Here is an 18653-nt window from a genome sequence, read left to right as displayed (position 1 = left end):
GCTTTTCTCCCTAGTGGGGGACCCAAAGTGGCTTATGTCATTCTGCTGTTCTTCGTTTTATCTTCATAACAACCTTTGAGGTAGGTTAGACCGAGAGTATGCTGCTAGCCCAAGGTGGCCCAGCAGGCTTCCACGGAAGAGTGGGAATTCAAACCTTTGTCTCCTAGATAAGAACATAAGAGAAGTCATGTTGGATCAGGCCAATGGCCCATCCAGTTCAACACTCTGTTTCACACAGTGGCCAAAAACCCCAGGTGCCATCAGGAGGTCCATCAGTGGAGACAGGAAACTAGAAGCCCTCCCACTGTTGCCCCCCAAACACAAAGAATAGAGAGCATCACTGCCCCAGACAGAAAGTTCCATCAATATGCTGTGGCTAATAGCCACCGATTGACCTCTGCTCCATATGTTTATCTAGTCCCCTCTTGAAGCTGTCTATGCTTGTAGCTGCTATCACTTCCTGTGGCATCATAGTCTGACCATAGAACATGAGCATTTGTGAGCTCCTGAGCATCATATTTTGCAGGATCCAGTGCACAGTCTCGAGGTCAGATTCATCCTCCCTGTATATAACCTATTATTAACTCCCTCGACCTTCTGCAGGTAAACTTCAATGAGCCGCTATCCATGCTGCAGAGGCTAACAGAGGACCTGGAATACCATGAGCTGCTTGACAAAGCCGTCAAGTGTGAGAGCTCCACAGAGCAGATGTGTTTTGTGGCTGCTTTCTCCGTGTCTTCCTACTCAACAACAGTCCACCGGACAGCCAAGCCATTCAACCCACTCCTGGGCGAAACCTATGAGCTGGACCGCCTGGATGAACTGGGCTTCCGTTCACTCTGCGAACAGGTAAAGCGATGGGTTGGTGAGCCGGCGTGGTGTCAGTGGATGAGGGAGGGTGTGCTGAACTCTAGCGAGTGAGGGGTTTCTGGGTTCAGATCCCTGCTCAGCCATGAAGGTCACTCGGGCATCCTTGGGACGGTCACTGCCTCTCTGCAGAGGGCTGCTTTGAGATTGAAGCACCATAACCCCAAGATTAATGCCTCGCCTTCCTTGGAGGAAAGGCAGGCAGGATGCACAAAGGACGTGTTTAGATGTTACTAAATAAAGAGCAAAAGGAGGCCGGTCTTCCTTTTAACCTGTGGCCCTTGGACTCTGACACCTGATGCAGTTACCTGCTCCCAGAGGTTGCTGCCACCCCACACAGGCTACTGCGTTCTTCCTTCCTATGCATGAACGGACATGGATGCACATGTCCCTGGGCCAAGAAGTTGGAGGGGTGTGTGACCCATTTCTTCCTCTTCCTCCCTATGCGGAGGTGAGTTTCATTTCTGGTTGTTCTTTTTAAAGACTTCTTGCTCTTCAGCAAATAGGTTTATATGGGAGATTTGGGTTCAGATCTCACTTTTTCTCATGGATTAAGCAAGCTTCTTTCGGGTCACAATTTGGTGTGTATCAGATCTGGGGTACTTGTGACCTGTCTTGCCGCAATGGACAATGCAATGCGATAGCCCTGTCCTGTCCCCCATCTCCTGCTCAAGGTGCTGCAATGTAAACTGAGCCTGAAGCAGGGCATGTGGAGTGAAGATGCCTAACTATATATTTCCATTAATTGTATTAGTTTCCCACAGTGGGGTCAGAAGGCTTTGTGTCCCATCTGCCGTTCATTGCTTGCTCAGGAATGGTTTCTTCTTGGCTGACTCTAATTGTTGCACTGCTCTGTGTTGGTGCAAGCCAATAAGTTTTTTTTTAATGTGTGCATCTTGGCATTTCTGTATGGTATGCTTTTCCTGAGTCCCCAGCCTGAGTCATTGTATGTACTAGTAAACCAAACACACAATGTGACTTTTCAGTTCCAGCAGCGTTTATCCCTCTTCATTTTTTTCTCTTTCTAGTCCCTCCAGCTGCCCTGAGCTGATTTTAATAATCTTCTGACTGAAAACCAGTTATCCAAATAGGACCTCCTCTTGCCAGCTCCAGTGAGACACTGATGCCTCGGACTCTACTGAACATGTCCATGGTAGAGCCATGCAGGAGAGGAATCTGTCACTGTGGCACATCCCTAATGCAAACTCAGAGGGCCTTGACATCCCTTGCTCTGTGTCACCTTTAAGTCTATAAAATGACAGGGGGAGAAACATGGAAATGAGTAGTCAGGTTTTGCTGAAAGTGGAGGAGGCCTCAACGAAATCTTAGAAATTCCACCACGCTGCTCCCAGCAGCCAGGTTCCTGCTCCCCTCCCCCCCCCCATCTATCTGTCTGTCCGTCTATCTGTCTATCTATCATCAGTCTGTCTGTCATCTATCTATCTGTCTATTATCTGTCTCTCTCTCTCTCTCTTTGTCTGTCTGTCTCTCTAGCTATCTATCGCACCCAACCTTTCCTTTTTTCCTTATCTGTCGTCTTAACAAAACACCAGAACCTCCACATAACTAGGGAAACAAAATTGCAGCTCTTCATGCACTCCAGGCAAAAAGTAGTCATTTATTCTAGCAGTGGAGTATTGGAATTGTCAAAATATGGGGATTCCACTGCAGAATTCCTAGCCTCTTCTCTCTAAATGCAGAGATGCCGACTTTCTTCAAAGGAGCATAGGAGCTTGCTTTACTATACTGGCTCTGTGGATTTCTCTGTGGAGGATGAATTTTGAAGGGGCTTTCCCGTGCCTGGCAGCCCTTCTCTGGTTGTGGCTGATATGGCCTTTTCAAGCTACTCTGGGGAGGGACTGTGGCTCAGTGGTAGAGCATCTGCTTGGGAAGCAGAAGGTCCCAGGTTCAATCCCTGGCATCTCCAAAAAAGGGTCCAGGCAAATAGGTGTGAAAAACCTCAGCTTGAGACCCTGGAGAGCTGCTGCCAGTCTGAGAAGACAATACTGTCTTTGATGGACCAAGGGTCTGATTCAGTATAAGGCAGCTTCATATGTTCATATGTACTCTGCTTTGCTGCTTCCCTGGGAGTAACACTGTCAGGGCTTGTTTTTCCCAGGTGAGCCACCACCCTCCAGCTGCAGCCCATCATGTGTACTCCAGACGGGGCTGGACACTGTGGCAGGAAATCACCATCGCTAGCAAGTTTCGGGGCAAATATCTCTCCATCATGCCGCTGGGTAAGAACCCTGCTCTTCAGGCACAGAGTTGTACTTTCTTGCCGCTTACTGACAATTTAGAGTGCAGAGTTCATTTCCTCTTGGGTGGATTTCTTCTTCTTCCTTGTAGCCCACTACAGATTTCAGGAAATAGTACAAGATCCCTTATTTAGTTGTGTGTAGTGTTGAGGCCAAGTGAATCTCTATAACTTTTATATTGTAGGTTTCCCTTTGTCCTTGTATTATGAGCTAATTTTTTTAAAAAGAATCATTCAGTACATGGCTAGAGGGGCAAGCAATGTTGTTTCTCAAAGCACAGGAACATTAGTCTTCTGCAGTGTTCTGCCTTCAGACTTTCTTTTGCATGGATAAAAATCAAATAAGGAAAGAGGGAACATAATAGATACTTTTACATTTTTGAACAGAGTGGAAGGATTGGGTAGTGAGATTTTTGCAGGGAAGGGGGATGTACAGGAATTCACTATTGCAGCAGCATCTAAAATAGGATTAGACAAATACCGTTTTCATACACAGCTTATCTCGCAGTCATAATCCTGTTCCCTTCGCAGCGTCCGGTCGGATTTCCCACCATCTGCGCCGGAGTCATAGGAAGTGCCGCAGCTTCTGCGTAGCAAACGTAAACTGGGTTTTAGCGGTTTACGTTTGCTATGCAAAAGCCGCGGCACTTCCTGTAACTCCGGCGCAGATGGTGCGAAATCCGACCGGACGCTGCGGAGGGAACAGGATTGTGACTGCGAGGTTAGCTGTGTGCGAAAACGGTAATTTTCTTGAATTAAGAATTATGAGTCAATTTTGTATGTTGCATAACCCAGACCCTTCTATGTTTGGAAGGTTTTACATTTTTTTCTTACCATTTGGGTTTGATGCTCAGTAAATAAGAGGGGTTTTTTTGAAATAGCTGTCTCTCTTTCTCAATGCAATTGGGATCCCTGCCAGTTTCTCTCCCTCCCCAATCCACACAGTGGGGATGGGGGTCCATGAAAAGATTCTGTGGTGGAGTTTGAGGAGGGCATAGGAGCTAAGGCTTCAGAGTGGGGTCTGCTGGCCCCAGGTCCTTGCTACAGAAGCTGACTGACTCATTTCAGACCAGTCACACACTTCCAGCCTAACCTGCCTCACAGGGTTGTTGTTCAGATCAAAGGGGGCAGAGGAGAATGATGTAAGCTGCTTTGGTTCTCCCCCCCCATTGTGGAGAAAGACAGACTATGTAGAGGCTGCAGGGAGGGGGAAGGAGATGGAAAGCTGAAGTCAGAGGGACAGACAAAGGTTGCCAACTCCAGGTTATGAAATTCCTGGATATTTAAGTGGTGGGGAGAGGGTGGGGTTTAAGGAGGAGTGGGACCTCAGACAGGTAAAATGCAATTTCCTCCTAGGAGACCACTGGAGATCACTCAGATTTATAACTGCTCTCTAGATAGCTCCCCTTGAGGTGGGGGAAAGTTAATGCCTTCACTTGGGTGGATGGGAAGACAGCAGAGGTGGTGGGCACTTGCCCAGAGCCTCCTTTCTAGAGCCCGTTGTATTTTTCTTCACAACGGGCCTTACTCCTAGTAATGCATAGACATGCCTTTGTCCTAGAAGCAGTCCTCTCTTCCCTTCCCTGTAGGTGCCATCCACCTGGAATTCCACTCCAGTGGCAACCACTACATCTGGAGAAAAGTGACCTCTACTGTTCACAACATCATTGTGGGCAAGCTCTGGATTGACCAGGTCAGTGCTCAGCAGCGAAGCAAGAGCTGCCCTCGAATTCTAGAGTGATTAAACAATTATTAGAAGGTTAGGGGAACAGTCAATAACAACAATTGAAGGGTGCCGAGAGTAAAGATAGGAATCCAGGCAGTGGGAAGGAGTGTCTAAATAATATAGCAGTTTCCTGACCCACAACTTAATGCTTTTTATGGGTCTTCTTTATGTTTTAGATGTTAAATGGAAACTTCAAGTGCAGGAAATGCATAGATAGATATGCCTATTACAGTGTGCAAGCCAGGAAGAAAGGCTTGGCTGTAATTCCCTTTCAGGTGTACAATACAACTAGAATTCTTGTTGTTGCATAAGACAAGCAGTTAATCAGCCAATCCAAACAGGCTCATAACAGAAACAGCACAGAAAATAAGGAAACAGCTTGATGCAGGAACTGGTGAATTAGTGGGTTCTGTGTCTTGATTCTTGTTTGTGTAAGGATCTGTGCAAAAGTATCAAAATGTGTGAGTTTTTAGCTATTAGTATGATTGCTAATATTTTACTTTTAAAGCAACTGCAACTTGGAGGCATCTTAAACTTTTGTAGGAGTTATTAGATTTTGGTGAAAACAGAAATGCTCCACTGCTTTTAGTTGGAAAGAGTGTGTTGGCTTTAATTTTAAAATGTAATACAGGCATTTTCATAGTGTTTCATTTATTTCCTACTGGCACATAGTAACATAAGCTAAATGGGGCACATTTTAAAACTTGGCACAATTGAGATATTTGTTTGCTTCATTTATTGTCATCCTTTATCTCCTTGAGACTCAAGGCAGATTATAGAATTATAAAATAATAAAAGATAATTAATGCAATAAATGAGTCAAACTGGCCTACACAGTTAGAGCATAATGAAATAAAAAGCAGTGGTATTCATCCAGTAAACAATGCAATATAAGGGGGCGGGGAGAGAACTGCCTAAAATGTTCACGGATCTTTAAGTCTACAGCCCTTTCTAAAAAGGTCCCCATGAACAGTTTCACTCATTCTGTGGAACAATTGAAGTATGAGCCTTCCTGACCTTGTCAGGCAGGCCATTCCGCAAAGTGGAAGTCACAACAGAGAAGGCTTGGGTACAGACAGCTGTTGTTCTTACCCCTTTGCAGGGTGACACCTTCAGAAGCCTTTGCTCAGATGAGCGAAGCTGTCTCAGCAGAGCATTTCAAGAGAGGTGGTCCTGCAGATATGTGGGTCTCAGGCCATGAATGCCTTTGTAGGTAATGACCAGCATCTTGAATTTAACCAAGAAACTAATCAGTAACTGGTAGGAAGACTACAGCATAGGTATCATACACATCTTCCACCTTGCTTCTGATAATAAATGAGCCTGTGGCATTCTGAACCAGCTAGCGTTTCAAAGTTGTCCTCAAAGACAAACCCATGTACAGTGCATTGCAGTAGTCTAGCCTGAAGGTTACTGTTGGATGGATCCATGTGGCCATATTGGCTGGGCAGGGTAAGGAGCCATCCTCTGGTATTTATATCGCGCTCAGGAAGTTCACTCATGCTTTTTTTCGGGGGGGGGGGGGCGGTGTGATCAGAGAATACTTTGTGCCTGTGATTATGTATGCATAGAAAAATCTAAAATTGGTATTTTTGCCATTTTCCCCTTCAGTCCGGTGACATCGAAATAATCAACTACAAGTCAAAAGACAAATGCCACCTGAAGTTTTCCCCCTACAGCTATTTCTCCAGGGATGTTCCTCGAAAGGTAGGCACTGTCCCAGAGACAAGCAATTATCTTCATTTGCAATTTCCATACCCTGGCAGTGTACACAGTGCAGAGTGTTTATTTATTTAGCCTGCCTGTCCAGAGACATTGTTGAGGTGGTTTGCAAAGTAACACAGTACTGTACAAAAACAGCATGTCCAGGGGCAGATGCTGGGGGTGAGAGGGGTGGAGAACCCTCAGCAGAGTGATGGGGAGCCCCTACATAGCACAACAGTTTGCAGTGCAAAAAGCAGCAAACAAACAAAAAAATTGCTGTAACTATAATGCTGATCCCACCCACTCCCCCACCTTGTAAGGCTTTGGCCACTTCATACTAAGTCCAACAACAGCTAAAGGAAAAATAGCCACTTACAGTGACAAGATTAGATTTTGTCTTTGGAGATGGAAAGTTTCATCAAGTTGCAGCTGACTTACGACAGACTCTTACTCTTTGTAAGAGTTCAAAGTGAGAGATGAACTGTAAAAGTTATGACGTGGAGTGAAATGGACAAATTAACAAGAATTTTAAGAGACTGTGATTTAGAAGTTTTTAAGATGGAGTGGAAAAAGTTCAGAAAATATGTAGAAAAAGAGTGGAAAGTAAAAGGACATTGGACAATTTTTGATAATGATTAAGTCTTAGAGAAAAAAGGAGAATATTAATTTTTATTTTTATTAGTTAAGGGTACCATTAAATATTAGTATTTTAAGTAAATAACACCGGCGGGGGTCAAGTAACGGGGGGAGGGGTGGGTAGAAAGTAATATATGGGCTAGATAAAAGAAGTTATTAATGATGCAAGAAATATAATTTGTTACCAAATAAAATTGTTTTAATCAAAGTGAGAGATGAACAGAGGTGGTGTGCCATTGCCTACCTCTGTGTAGGAGTCCTGGACTCCTTGGTGGTCTCCCATCCAAATACTAACCAGGGCTGACCCTGCTTAGCTTCTGCAGTCTGGTGGGATCAGGCTAGCCTAGGCCATCCAGGTCAGAGCCTTGTCTTTGATGCAGCAATAGGGATCCCGGATTGTCAGATGGCTGACAAGTGTAATCAGCACCTCCCCCTCTCCACTTGTGTCCTCCCAGTTTTGGTTTTTGTGATAGCATATATGTGTCACCTTATTTCTTTAGGCAAATCGCTTTAATGGTAGAAGCAGGGCTCCACAGCAAAGATTATTGCATATTGACTGTTGAAGGAGTGCTGCTGTTGATCTTAAATGTGTGCGGGCACAATCCAGCTGAAGGAAACCATGCTAATTCCTCATAGAAAGGCTAAGTGTATGTTTAGATCTCTCCCAATGAAATGCATGGGGTGCTTGTAGCTGGACTGTGTCAGTTTCAAGTAACCAGAGCCAAAGCTATTTATCCCTTCTCCTGTCTCTTCCCACCCCTTGTCCAACCCCTTTGGACAGGTGACAGGTGTTGTCATGGACGCGGAAGGCAAGGCTCACTATGTTATGTCTGGCACATGGGATGAAAAGATGGAGTGCTCCAAAATAGTGCAGAGCAGCATGGGTTGCAGCAGCACGGAAGGCAAACTGCCGAAAACAGTCTACCAGACGCTGTCTCCCAGGGTCCTGTGGAAGAAATACCCCCTTCCGTAAGTTTCACCTGGGTGGAATTGCATGTTATCAAGCCACTTAGATGTGTCTTGCGATTCAGAGGTGGAGGGAAATGTGAATGGAACATTGCTGTGCCCACTGTGATTGGTGCAACTCAACATTTGAAGTTGCCAGGTTACAAGGCAGAGCATTGATCCATGTATCCCAAGAGGCAGCACTTCTCCAGGGACTGAGGGAGGAGATCTGCTACGAGTACCTTTTAACTAATTCTTACTATTGCAGTCCACACATCCCACAAATATGTTCGGGGAGGTGTTTATGGATGAGGGAAGTCAGCCTACTTTATCTTTGGAATAACCTTGTGTGTAAAATAGGCTGGCCTGAGATAATTTGGCCAGTTTCATGGCCCATGGGGATTTGAACTGAAGTGTTCAGTCAGTCAGCCAATATTTATTATGGTCAAAGACCAGCCTGAAAGTTACAGCATTACATAAGACTATCTTACATTCATAAAACTTAGAGCTCTAAAACTGAAGTGTTCCACATCCAGCACTTATCATACTGGCTCTGAGATACTGAACCGCTAACAACCTCCTTACAGAGTATACGTTTCATCACCAAACTTCATGGGTGCAACGAAGAGAAAGCACAGGGTATATTGGTCCAGACTAAGATTTTTTTTTTGCCTGCAGCAGAAAGCCAAAACAGCAACTCACTCACCATTTCTTAAGTCTTCTATGCCACTGCAGTTAGAATGCATGAGTACCTGAGTGCTTAGCTGCATGTGTAAGACAATCTTGTACACGTCTTTCTCTTGCTGCTATCTTCCCATGGAGCTCCAGTGGCCAAATATTAAATAACTTAACTTGGGAGTGAAGGAGGAAGGCAGGAGAATCTTGTCTTCAATGAAAACTCACCATATCATAGTTTCCCTAAACACGATGCTCAGATGGGATAGCTGGATCAAAATGTGTAACCATATTAGTCTATCTGTAGCAGTAGAAAAGAGCAAGAGCCCAGTGACACCTTCAAGATATTAACAACATTTGTGGTAGGGGATGAGGTCACTGCTCAGTTTTGCTGGAGGTTGGACTAGATGACCCTGGAGGTCCTCTCCAACTCTTATGATTCTATTATTCTGTTTCTTCAGAAGTAGATAGTCATTCACCCAAAGGGGTGCAGTAATTGGGAGACCCCAGGGTTGGAAATCACTGGTGCTTGCACAGGGGACTACCTTTACCTGGGTGAAAAGGTGGCATAGAAATATATTAAATAAATAAACAGTTGTGTCAGTGGAAGCAAATGTCCCCCCTTTTTGACTTTTACTTTTAAAAGCAACTATTAATGTATGGTGGGAAGCAGGGTAGGGATGCTCGTAGCAGGCACTGTCTCCCACTCACATCAAGCATTGATCTTCCTCCTTCAGAGAGAATGCCGAAAACATGTACTACTTCTCCAGCCTGGCTTTGACCCTGAATGAGATGGAGGATGGCATGGCCCCCACAGACAGCCGGCTAAGGCCTGACCAGCGGCTCATGGAGAACGGCAAGTGGGATGAAGCCAACACAGAGAAGCAGAGGCTGGAAGAGAAGCAGAGGGCTGTTCGTCGTCAACGGGAAGCAGCAGCAGTGGTGGCCCTGGAAGAAGGTAGGAGTCAAAGTGTACCTGGACCAGTTCTGAGGTCAGCAGAAGGTAACCTGCTGGGAAGTTTGATGACCCACTGGCTACCTGGTTACAGAGGAATGCTGATGAATAGCAATCAGTATCACGATTGCAGACTAGTGTCACTGAGCCACAGTGAAGTCTGGTGCAAAACTTAGTAAAACCAAATCTCCAGCTAGTGTGTGGCTGTAGAACAGGGAGAAGTTCTCTGATTCAGAGCCCATCATATCAGCTTCCTTCTTTTGAATTCACTGTGGCGTGGGCTTTTCTGCATGGCCTGATTTTCTTGGCAGCCGATCCACAAGCATAGGAGTCAGTTTGGGCAGGGCTGTTCCACTGGTCTGCCCCTCCCTCTGCATTCAATAATGAGGATTTTCAAGGGAAGGTGTTGTTGTCATCTGTGGTGTCACAGCACCTCCCTTAAAAAAAAAAAAAGACTAAAGTATCAGTATATTGCTAGAGCGTTTGTAATTGGCTTAACAGGTTCTCTGAGTTCCCAACTTTCACTAAAAAAAAGGTGTTTAGACCCTTCCCTTGTGAAGGTATAAGGGGGAAAAGGGATATCTCTGAGGTAACAACCTAGAGACTTATATTTTTAAAAAAATGAAGCTGGGAATTCAGAAACCCTGCTAAGGCTATTGTTATAATACTTTAGCAATATATCAGTATTTTAGTTTCATTTCTTCAAAAGGGGTGTGTGTGCCATGCCATTTTTTAAAAAAGAAAGAAAACGAAACCGTTCGCCTTAAGGGGGGGGGAACAGGGTAGGAGGAGGAATGGTCTGACCATAACAGTCCAATCATTGGAAAGCAGACTGGAGGTGGGTGGGAGTGACTGGGTGGATCTGACAGAAACCTTATGCACAAAGAAAAACACATCAAACTGCTTTCTAGAAAAACATCAGGATAAAAGTGGTCTCAAAAGAACTGGGGGAACAAGGGGGAGAATTAGTAAAGGTGCAAAAATGCATGTGAAAATCAAGGTATAAACTGAAGCAGTATGGGGCCAGACTCAATGAAAAAAAAAACCATGTGGAAAAGCCAATGTAATGTGCAACTTTTGTGCATATGTTTTCTTTCTTTATAGGCAAAGACTATGAAGGCTACATCCCACTGTGGTTTGAAAGGAAGGTAGACCCTGCAACGGGGGAGCTGATCTGCGTTTACAAGGGTGGATACTGGGAAGCCAAGGAGAAGCAGGACTGGAGCATGTGCCCCAATATCTTCTGAGCCTCCTCTCCCACCCCTTGCTGGGTGGCAGGTGCTGGGAGGGGCCTCCTCGTCTTTTTGCAGGATCCAAGAGCCAGTAACGGAAGCACTCCAGGCAGCAGCATCTCTCTGGCAACACACAAAACTTCAAGAAAATACAGAGTTTAAATATTTAAAAGAAAAATTTAAAAAGAGAAACAAAAAGACAAAAATGAAACAGGGATTCCAAACCTATTTTTATGCACTAATAAAATTGCATTTGATTTTTTTTAAGTGACTTTTTTAGCTACCAATTAGGATTGAGGAGGTGATGAGATTGGTTTCCTTTTTTAAGCCTGACCTCATTATTGCTGTGTCAGGAGTTGCAGCCTCCTTATATTTGTGAAGGCTTGGTTTTTATTAACCAAGGCTCTGACTTCCAAAGATGCACGCATTGTGGGGAATGATATATGTTTTGATTCTCTTTTTGGGTTTTCTTCATTTTGTGTGTGTGTGTCTTAAATTACTCCTTAAAGTCTATTGATGATTCAGGTTCCTTTTCTAAGGATGCAGGCAGCTCTGTGCTCCGTTCCCTCTTTGAATTCTGGAGAGAAAAATGGGGCATCTGAGGTGCTAGTTGCAGCTGCTTCTTTGGGAAAGGGTGGAGGAGCGTCCTTGAAGGGTTGGTAGATTTCCTTCCATGCTTTCGGAGTACTCTGATCCAGAGCCTGCCAACAGGCAATTTTATGTTGTTGTTATTTTTGTTTAGAATCCATTTTCTCTGAAAAGACAAGTTTTGTGTTATGGAGAGAGGGCGCACAGTCTTTTGTTTTGGTTCTGTATCAGATTCCTAATAGAGACAGGGCAGCAAGCCTTACTTACGGCTTGCCTTAAAACAAGCTAGAGCAGGCTTCCAAGAACTTCAACTTTTTTGCTCTGTAACAGAGACTTTTAATAACACCCTGTAAGTTGACTGCCAGCTTTGCAAACAGTGTTCTTTGCAGCCCCGAACTGTATGCCCTTTTGTGGACAGTTGTGGAGGGAGGGGGGGAGGACAACAAAAAAGTGTGATTCTTTCTCTTCTGTTGCATATTAGGAGGAGAGCAGTGGAAGTGAGCTGCAATGAACCCTGGCATACCTCAATAGTCTTTTTGCTATCTGTAGAAATCTCCATATAGGAGTCGGGCAAAGACAAGTAGAATCATTGGCAGCCGTTTCCTACAGCCTGGCCATTTAGCACTACATGCCTCCTTTTCTTGCCAACCATCATAAAGTCTGTAATTTCCCACTGTGTCACTACTGTGACGGTATTTCACATGCACCCTCGGCGGTCAGCATGCCAGCAGTCACAGTAAAAAGCAGTACAAAGGCGATGCATAGCCAAGTCACAGTAAATGACTGAGCAGCCAGAACTAAGATGCACATGGGTGCACATTACCTAGAAATACTCTTCCCCTTTGACACCATGTTTATTGGAGGGGGGGAGGAGCCTCCATGAAGTAACACATATGTCCAAGGAGGAATGCTAAAATACTGACTGTGGTGACACCACTGTTTCCACGCATAACACAACTAATGCACAGGTTTTGCCAGGAAAGCAATCTCCATGCTAGATGTGTCCTCACATAGCAGGATCTCGTGAGATAGTTGAGGATCTGGCTCCCAGTATTGCCCATACCACCTCTTTTTCTCCACTCAAGCCTGGTCATTGTGTTGCTGAGTCAGGCACTCTGAACTGTCCTCTTTACTGAGATATCCTTCCCTGTTCGCCTGTTAACATTTCTCTGACCAGAGCTGCAAAGGCACCCAGTGGTTTCAGCCCTGGCCATAATGCTTGTCTAGAAGAAGATAATCCGCAGTCCATATTCCTTTTCCAAATATGACTGGCTTACCAGGACTAAGTGTGACTGACCGGTGCTTGAGGTATGTTCCATCTAATGTCCTTTGAATCACGTAGAGCCGCCCAGATCTTCTCTGGCTTGAGATGATATCATTGTGGTAGACAGCTGAAAATCTCACAGCGTGTCCTACCCATGACGAAGAACATCAGCAATACTCCTCTTTAGAGTTTGGGAAAGAGGAACCACGCTGTCTCTCCCACCCCCAATGCAAAAGGGTTCATATTCAGCCAGGCTACAGAGGAGCTTCTAACAGCCCTTTCTTCACAGCACCCCTAGGAACTATGATTTACACCATGTGCACATGTGTGGGTGGGTGTTTGTGTACACACACATCCACCACATCCACTATATATATATATATTTAAAAATATAACCCGTACAGTATAACAATGTGATTGAATGTCAGTGTGCTGACACAGCTGATATCAGTGTACCCTTTAATCTTTTATTTATTTGCATCTAATTTATATATACATATATATATATAATATATATATATATAAAATTATTTTGTTTAAATTTATATGGTACATACTAGAGGGGGAAAAATTATGAAGACAAGAGAGCCTCTGTCTGAATTTTTTATACTACAAACGTGTACGTTAAATTTTGATTCCTCTTTCAGGGTCGGTGTGCTCTCTCTTTTTAAAACAAAAAAATGAATAAAGTGTAGTGAGGTTCAAGGTTGAACAGTTTTCTTACGTGAGACCCTGGGAAGTGAACAGTGAACTGTGGCCAGCAGTGGTTTTAGGCTGTGTTCTCACACAGTTTCCATTCACTTCAGTAGGGTTTGTACAAGAGAACTTCCTGCTGGTTTGTGGGTTTTCTTTTCTTTAATTTAGTGATTTGGTTTCCTTTAACAACTTTGGCTCCAAAGCCACAGGTTGAAATGATTTAGTCAAGTCAAATCTATGGAGAAGCTCCCACTGAAGCTAATAGGCCTTACTGTATTCTTGCTCTCGCACAAGCCCATTTGGTTCTGTGGGGGTTTACGCCGAACACACTCCCAGAGGATTGTTCCAAAGTGTTCTGCTAGAAGAAATCAGTTCCTTCCTGAGGGAAGACTGTATTTCTAGTTCATGAAGATTGCATTGAGCCAGACAGTAGCATTCAAAGCAGCGTTTCTCCTGTTTTGTACTTGAAAAACCTATCTCAAGGTCCCATTTCAAGGGTGCCTCTTCTCAGTTGTTTCCATCACTCCTGTATCTTAAAAAAAAGTATGTATTGTCTTATTTAGAAACACTGAAATGATTGGAAGTTGCAGCATTGCTGAAATCTACCAAATACTGTGTTCGGTTAAGCCAATGTAATGTTTTCATGAGTATTTTTTTTCTACGTGGGAGAATGATTTATCTGTAAAATGAGATGATGTGATACCCCAAAGCTGGAACTTTGTGTATAATTTTAGCAAATGATCAATACATGGGAGCAACAGTTGTGCTACAGATGAATTGGGAGAGGTTAATTTGGATAAGAAATAGCTTTCATTAATAGCACTTTTTGAATCGGGTGTGCTGGAGGGAGGGAAGAAGGGAGACAGTTAGTCAAAGTGTGAAGACAGTTCCACAAACTCCCAAGTCTGGAAACAGAATCATTCTTGCCTATGATGCGCACACTCTCTCACTTTCTCACACACAATTTTGCTTTCTGGTCATTTCGTGAAAAAGAAATGCTATACACACACACAAACACACATACAGGGCTTTTTTGTAGCAGGAACTCCTTTGCATATTAGGCCACACCCCCATGATGTAGCCAGTTCTCTCATTCATACACACACACATATATATACACATTTTTTTCAAAACTACCCAAAAGCAAAAATAGGTAACTTATGGGAGAAAAACATTAAGAAAAAATTCAAATTAACCATGCAACATAAGTAAACACTATATATGAATCCAAAACCCAAGTAACAGTTGAACTTACTTAAATGGTTCTGTGATAAGCCAAGGGCCAAGAGTCATCACAGTCCCGTATGACTTTCCCCCCCTTTCCCACTGAGATCAGCAGGCTCCAGTGATGTGTTGTGATCAGAAAACTGACCGGATAATCCCAGAGATCAAAAATGAGTGTGTACATCATGGTTGCCTCTGGTTCCATCAAATTCCCTTCAGTCTTTCTTGCTGTCTTTCGCTGGAGTTGGTATATGTGGTTCTGAAATGTACACATTGCTTTTTTTTTTGTCTCATTCAGATGATACTGTTCACCATCTTCAGGTGTGGGAATGGCCCACAAGAGAATTGAACTAATTCAATTGCATTGTGAGAAGTTGCTTTCTCAGAAGCAAGGTGTGTGTCTGCTTGTCTGACTGCCTCACACTTGAAGCAGTGGGTGAGCCCCACCCCCCCACCTTCCATCCTCAGTCTCTCACAATGTAAAACCACTGAGCCAACGCAGTTCAATCTGCTGGACTGCCTCTGGTGTGATCCCTCAAAGCATTAAGCCTCCCTTTTACCAAGATGCACTTTCCCATAGATGCTGAGCTGCCAGAAGGCGCTGTTCTATTTCTGTTCAGTTTAATGATGTAACAATACAGAGGGATTTCTTTTGGTTTTTGTTTTTACTTTTAAGAGCCCGACTCAGTGTTTATACAATGGCCTGCATAACACAGCTCAAATCCAATGCCTTATTTTCTGTGTTTAGATGACTACATGAGTGTTAGCAAAGAATTTGGGAACAACCCTGCCCCTCCAATAAAAACATCCCTTAGATTCAGTGGTAACAGAATCTGGTTACTGTGCGAGCTAGAAAAAAATAAAAAGTGAGAAACTGTCAATACTTGTTAAGTATTGATGCTCCAGCTATGCAGTGTTGCAGGAGAGTAGAGGAAAAGGGTTCAGGACTCCCTCTCCCACATCTAAATCTCCTTCCAGCTGGGAAAAGCACAGCATTTCTGAACACAGAAAGAGCCAAGGATGATCTCGAAACCTTTATAAATAGAAGGGTGATTTGAAAAGGGATGAAGAAGCCTCCTCTTTTAAAAGTTTGCCTTTAAACTCATGGAATGCATTTGGCTGTTCAGTTGATCCCAAGGAAAAAAATCGGGAGAAATGTTAAAACCTGCTTTGCTGGCAAGAGAGCTTACAGGAAATTTCAGTCCACTTTTATTGCATTTAGTAATTTAGGGGAGGGGGTATCTATGCTTTTCCGTAGTGAGATGATCACTCAAGTAGGTTGAGAAGATGCAGAAATATCACCACCAGCCCACCCCCCCTTATCCTGAGAATCTTTGCATAAGCAAATAGCTCAGATATGGCACTTTGGTGGCAATGGGGTGGTGGAAATCTGCTCAGCAAAGCAGCCATTTCAACCAACAGCCTCTTACAGGGTTCCCAGTTATGACAACACTTAATGAGAGCCGTGACTTGTAGCCTTTCTATTTTTCCCACCAAGGGATTTTAACATCACCTTACTGTTAAATGCTGTTGAATGTAATACTTTTGAACAGATATTATTGTGAGTGATCCCTCTTTGCTTACACAGTAATAAAAACTTGGATTCAGGAGTTTTAAACTTACACTGTGCTGGTATGTTACTTTTGTCTAAGCATGGGAAGCAACACAGTTTGGGCTGGGATTCCTGCTGTGGACTAATAAACTATAATTGGAGAAGGAGCTGGGGTTCAGAGCTAGTTTGGTGTAGTGGTTAAGTGCGCGGACTCTTATCTGGGAGAACCGGGTTTGATTCCCCACTCTTCCACATGCAACTGCTGGAGTGACCTTGGGTTGGCCATAACTCTCTCAGAGCTGTTCTGCTCAAGAGCAGTTTCAGTAAACAGACACAAAACTGGAAAATAATGAAAGAGAATAAATGATACTGAAAAAACTATGATGCAACTTTAAACTGAAACAGCAGACTTAGAGCAAAGCTCTTGGAAAGTTCTACGTTTCAGTCAGAGCTCTCAGCCCCTTACAGGGTGTTTCTTGTGGGGAGAGGAAGGGAAAGAAGATTGTAAGCCGCTCTGAGATTCCTTTGGGTAGTGGTGGGGTATAAATCCAATCTCTTCTTCCCTCTTGTGGTGAATTTCTTTTTTTTAAAATGGTTTATCTTCATACAGGGCTTTTTTTATAGCAGGAACTCCTTTGAATATTAGGCCACACACCCCTGATGTAGCCAGTCCTCCAAGAGCTTACAGGGCTCTTAGTGCAGGGCGTACTGTAAGCTCCAGGACGACTGGCTACATCAGAGGTGTGCGGCCCAATATGCAAAGGAGTTCCTGTTACAAAAGAAAGCCCTGTCTGCACATTACAATTGCATAGTCAATGTTGCTATAGTTTTGAGACAGAGCAGTTTTCTATTACTGTACTTACAAAATTTGAGTCCAGTGGCACCTTTAAGGCCATCAAAATTATATAGTGGGTATAAGCTTTCATGTTCATGTAGGTGTGCTCACAAAAGCTTATACCCAGAATAGAACTTTGTTGGTCTTAAAGGTGAACATATGAAGCTGCCTTATACTGAATTCAGACCCTTGGTCCATCAAAGTCAGTATTGTCAACTCAGACCGGCAGCGGCTCTCCAGGGTCTCAAGCTGAGGTTTTTCACACCTATTTGCCTGGACCCTTTTTTGGAGATGCCAGGGATTGAACCTGGGACCTTCTGCTTCCCAAGCAGATGCTCTACCACTGAGCCACCGTCCCTCCCCAAAGGTGCCACTGGACTCAAACCTTGTCCTGCTGCTTCAGACCAACACAACCCTGACCTCGATAGCCCAGGCCAGCCCAATCTTGTAAGCTAAGCAGGGTTCGCCATGGTTAGTTATTTGGAAGGGCAACCTCCAAAGACTACCAGAGTCCTAACAGAGGCAGGCAATGGCAACCCACCTCTGAAACATCTCTTGCCTTAAAATAAGTCTAGCTTGCCACCTAGTAGCACATAATGCTAAAAGAGCTAGAACTTCTAGCTGCCAGACAGTCTTAGAATCTGCTGACTATACTACACACACTGCCATAGGATAATTAATTATGCCAATACAGCTACCCTCCTGGACCTCTGCTTCACGTGAATAATTATTGTGATTCTTCTGTTTTAGAAGGAAAAGAAAGAAAGAAAAAGAGATGGGGATGAGTGAAATAAAAGAGGCATGACCCTACATTCGTAGACACAAATCTGTCCACCCATTCGAAAGAACCTTTTCTGTCAAGTGTGCTAAGCCCCATTTGGAAAAGATAACCCTTTCCTTAGCCTCTGTGACTGGAGGGAGGTTGTAAACTGTGGAATCTTGCGGGCAAAAATTCTACTTTTTGAGCTACTGGCATTAAACTCGTGAGCTACTGCATAAATTAGTTTCCTCTGGGAGCCATTTTTCCTGAGCTAAAACAAAAATGTGTGAACCAGAGGCTAAAAAACTGAACTAGCTCACACTAACTCAGCTTAGAGGGAACACTGGTTGTAACGACTGCACACGGACTCAGCATATGCACACAAAAACTTTCCCTTTCAAACCCACGCCCAGGCCCGGTCCGGTCCCTGGGGGGTGGGGGGAGCGAGGACCACAAGACGTCCGGCAAAGCGCTTGCTTTCCCGCCGCCTCTTGTTCATTTTACGTCACATGGTCGCCAGGCAACAGGTACCACTTCTCACCAATGGGAGCGCTTGAAGTGGCCCGCGATGCCTGGCTGCTAGGCAACCCTGTCCGGGGACGTTCTACGGTTGGGAACTTGATTTTTTGGGCCGCTCCAGAAAAGGGCTCGTTTTCTCGGCAGAAGAAGGGCGGTAGCAAAGGAATGCACGGGCTTTCTGCGACCATCGGGTAAACCGTGAGCACCAAGCTCGGGGG

At 44.2% G+C, this 18653-nt stretch overlaps 1 protein-coding gene across 4 annotated transcripts in view; it reads left to right on the top strand.

Annotated features, from left to right (window-relative positions):
* Window positions 1-11259, top strand: part of OSBP2 (oxysterol binding protein 2) — a 152669-nt gene extending 141410 nt beyond the window's left edge. For all 4 annotated transcript variants that reach the window (XM_060249834.1, XM_060249833.1, XM_060249836.1 and 1 more), the window contains 7 exons: window positions 604-849; window positions 2987-3107; window positions 4714-4817; window positions 6462-6557; window positions 7972-8159; window positions 9548-9768; window positions 10870-11259. In XM_060249834.1, the coding sequence (XP_060105817.1) occupies window positions 604-849; window positions 2987-3107; window positions 4714-4817; window positions 6462-6557; window positions 7972-8159; window positions 9548-9768; window positions 10870-11012 (1119 nt within the window). In that variant the 3' untranslated portion in view covers window positions 11013-11259. The remainder of the gene's footprint in view (window positions 1-603; window positions 850-2986; window positions 3108-4713; window positions 4818-6461; window positions 6558-7971; window positions 8160-9547; window positions 9769-10869) is intronic.
* The last annotated feature ends 7394 nt before the right edge of the window (window positions 11260-18653 follow it).

Source organism: Heteronotia binoei, chromosome 11, assembly GCF_032191835.1.
Source record: "Heteronotia binoei isolate CCM8104 ecotype False Entrance Well chromosome 11, APGP_CSIRO_Hbin_v1, whole genome shotgun sequence".
In the NCBI taxonomy this organism is placed as follows: Eukaryota; Metazoa; Chordata; class Lepidosauria; order Squamata; family Gekkonidae; genus Heteronotia; species Heteronotia binoei.
This window is presented reverse-complemented; position numbering and strand designations above follow the sequence as displayed.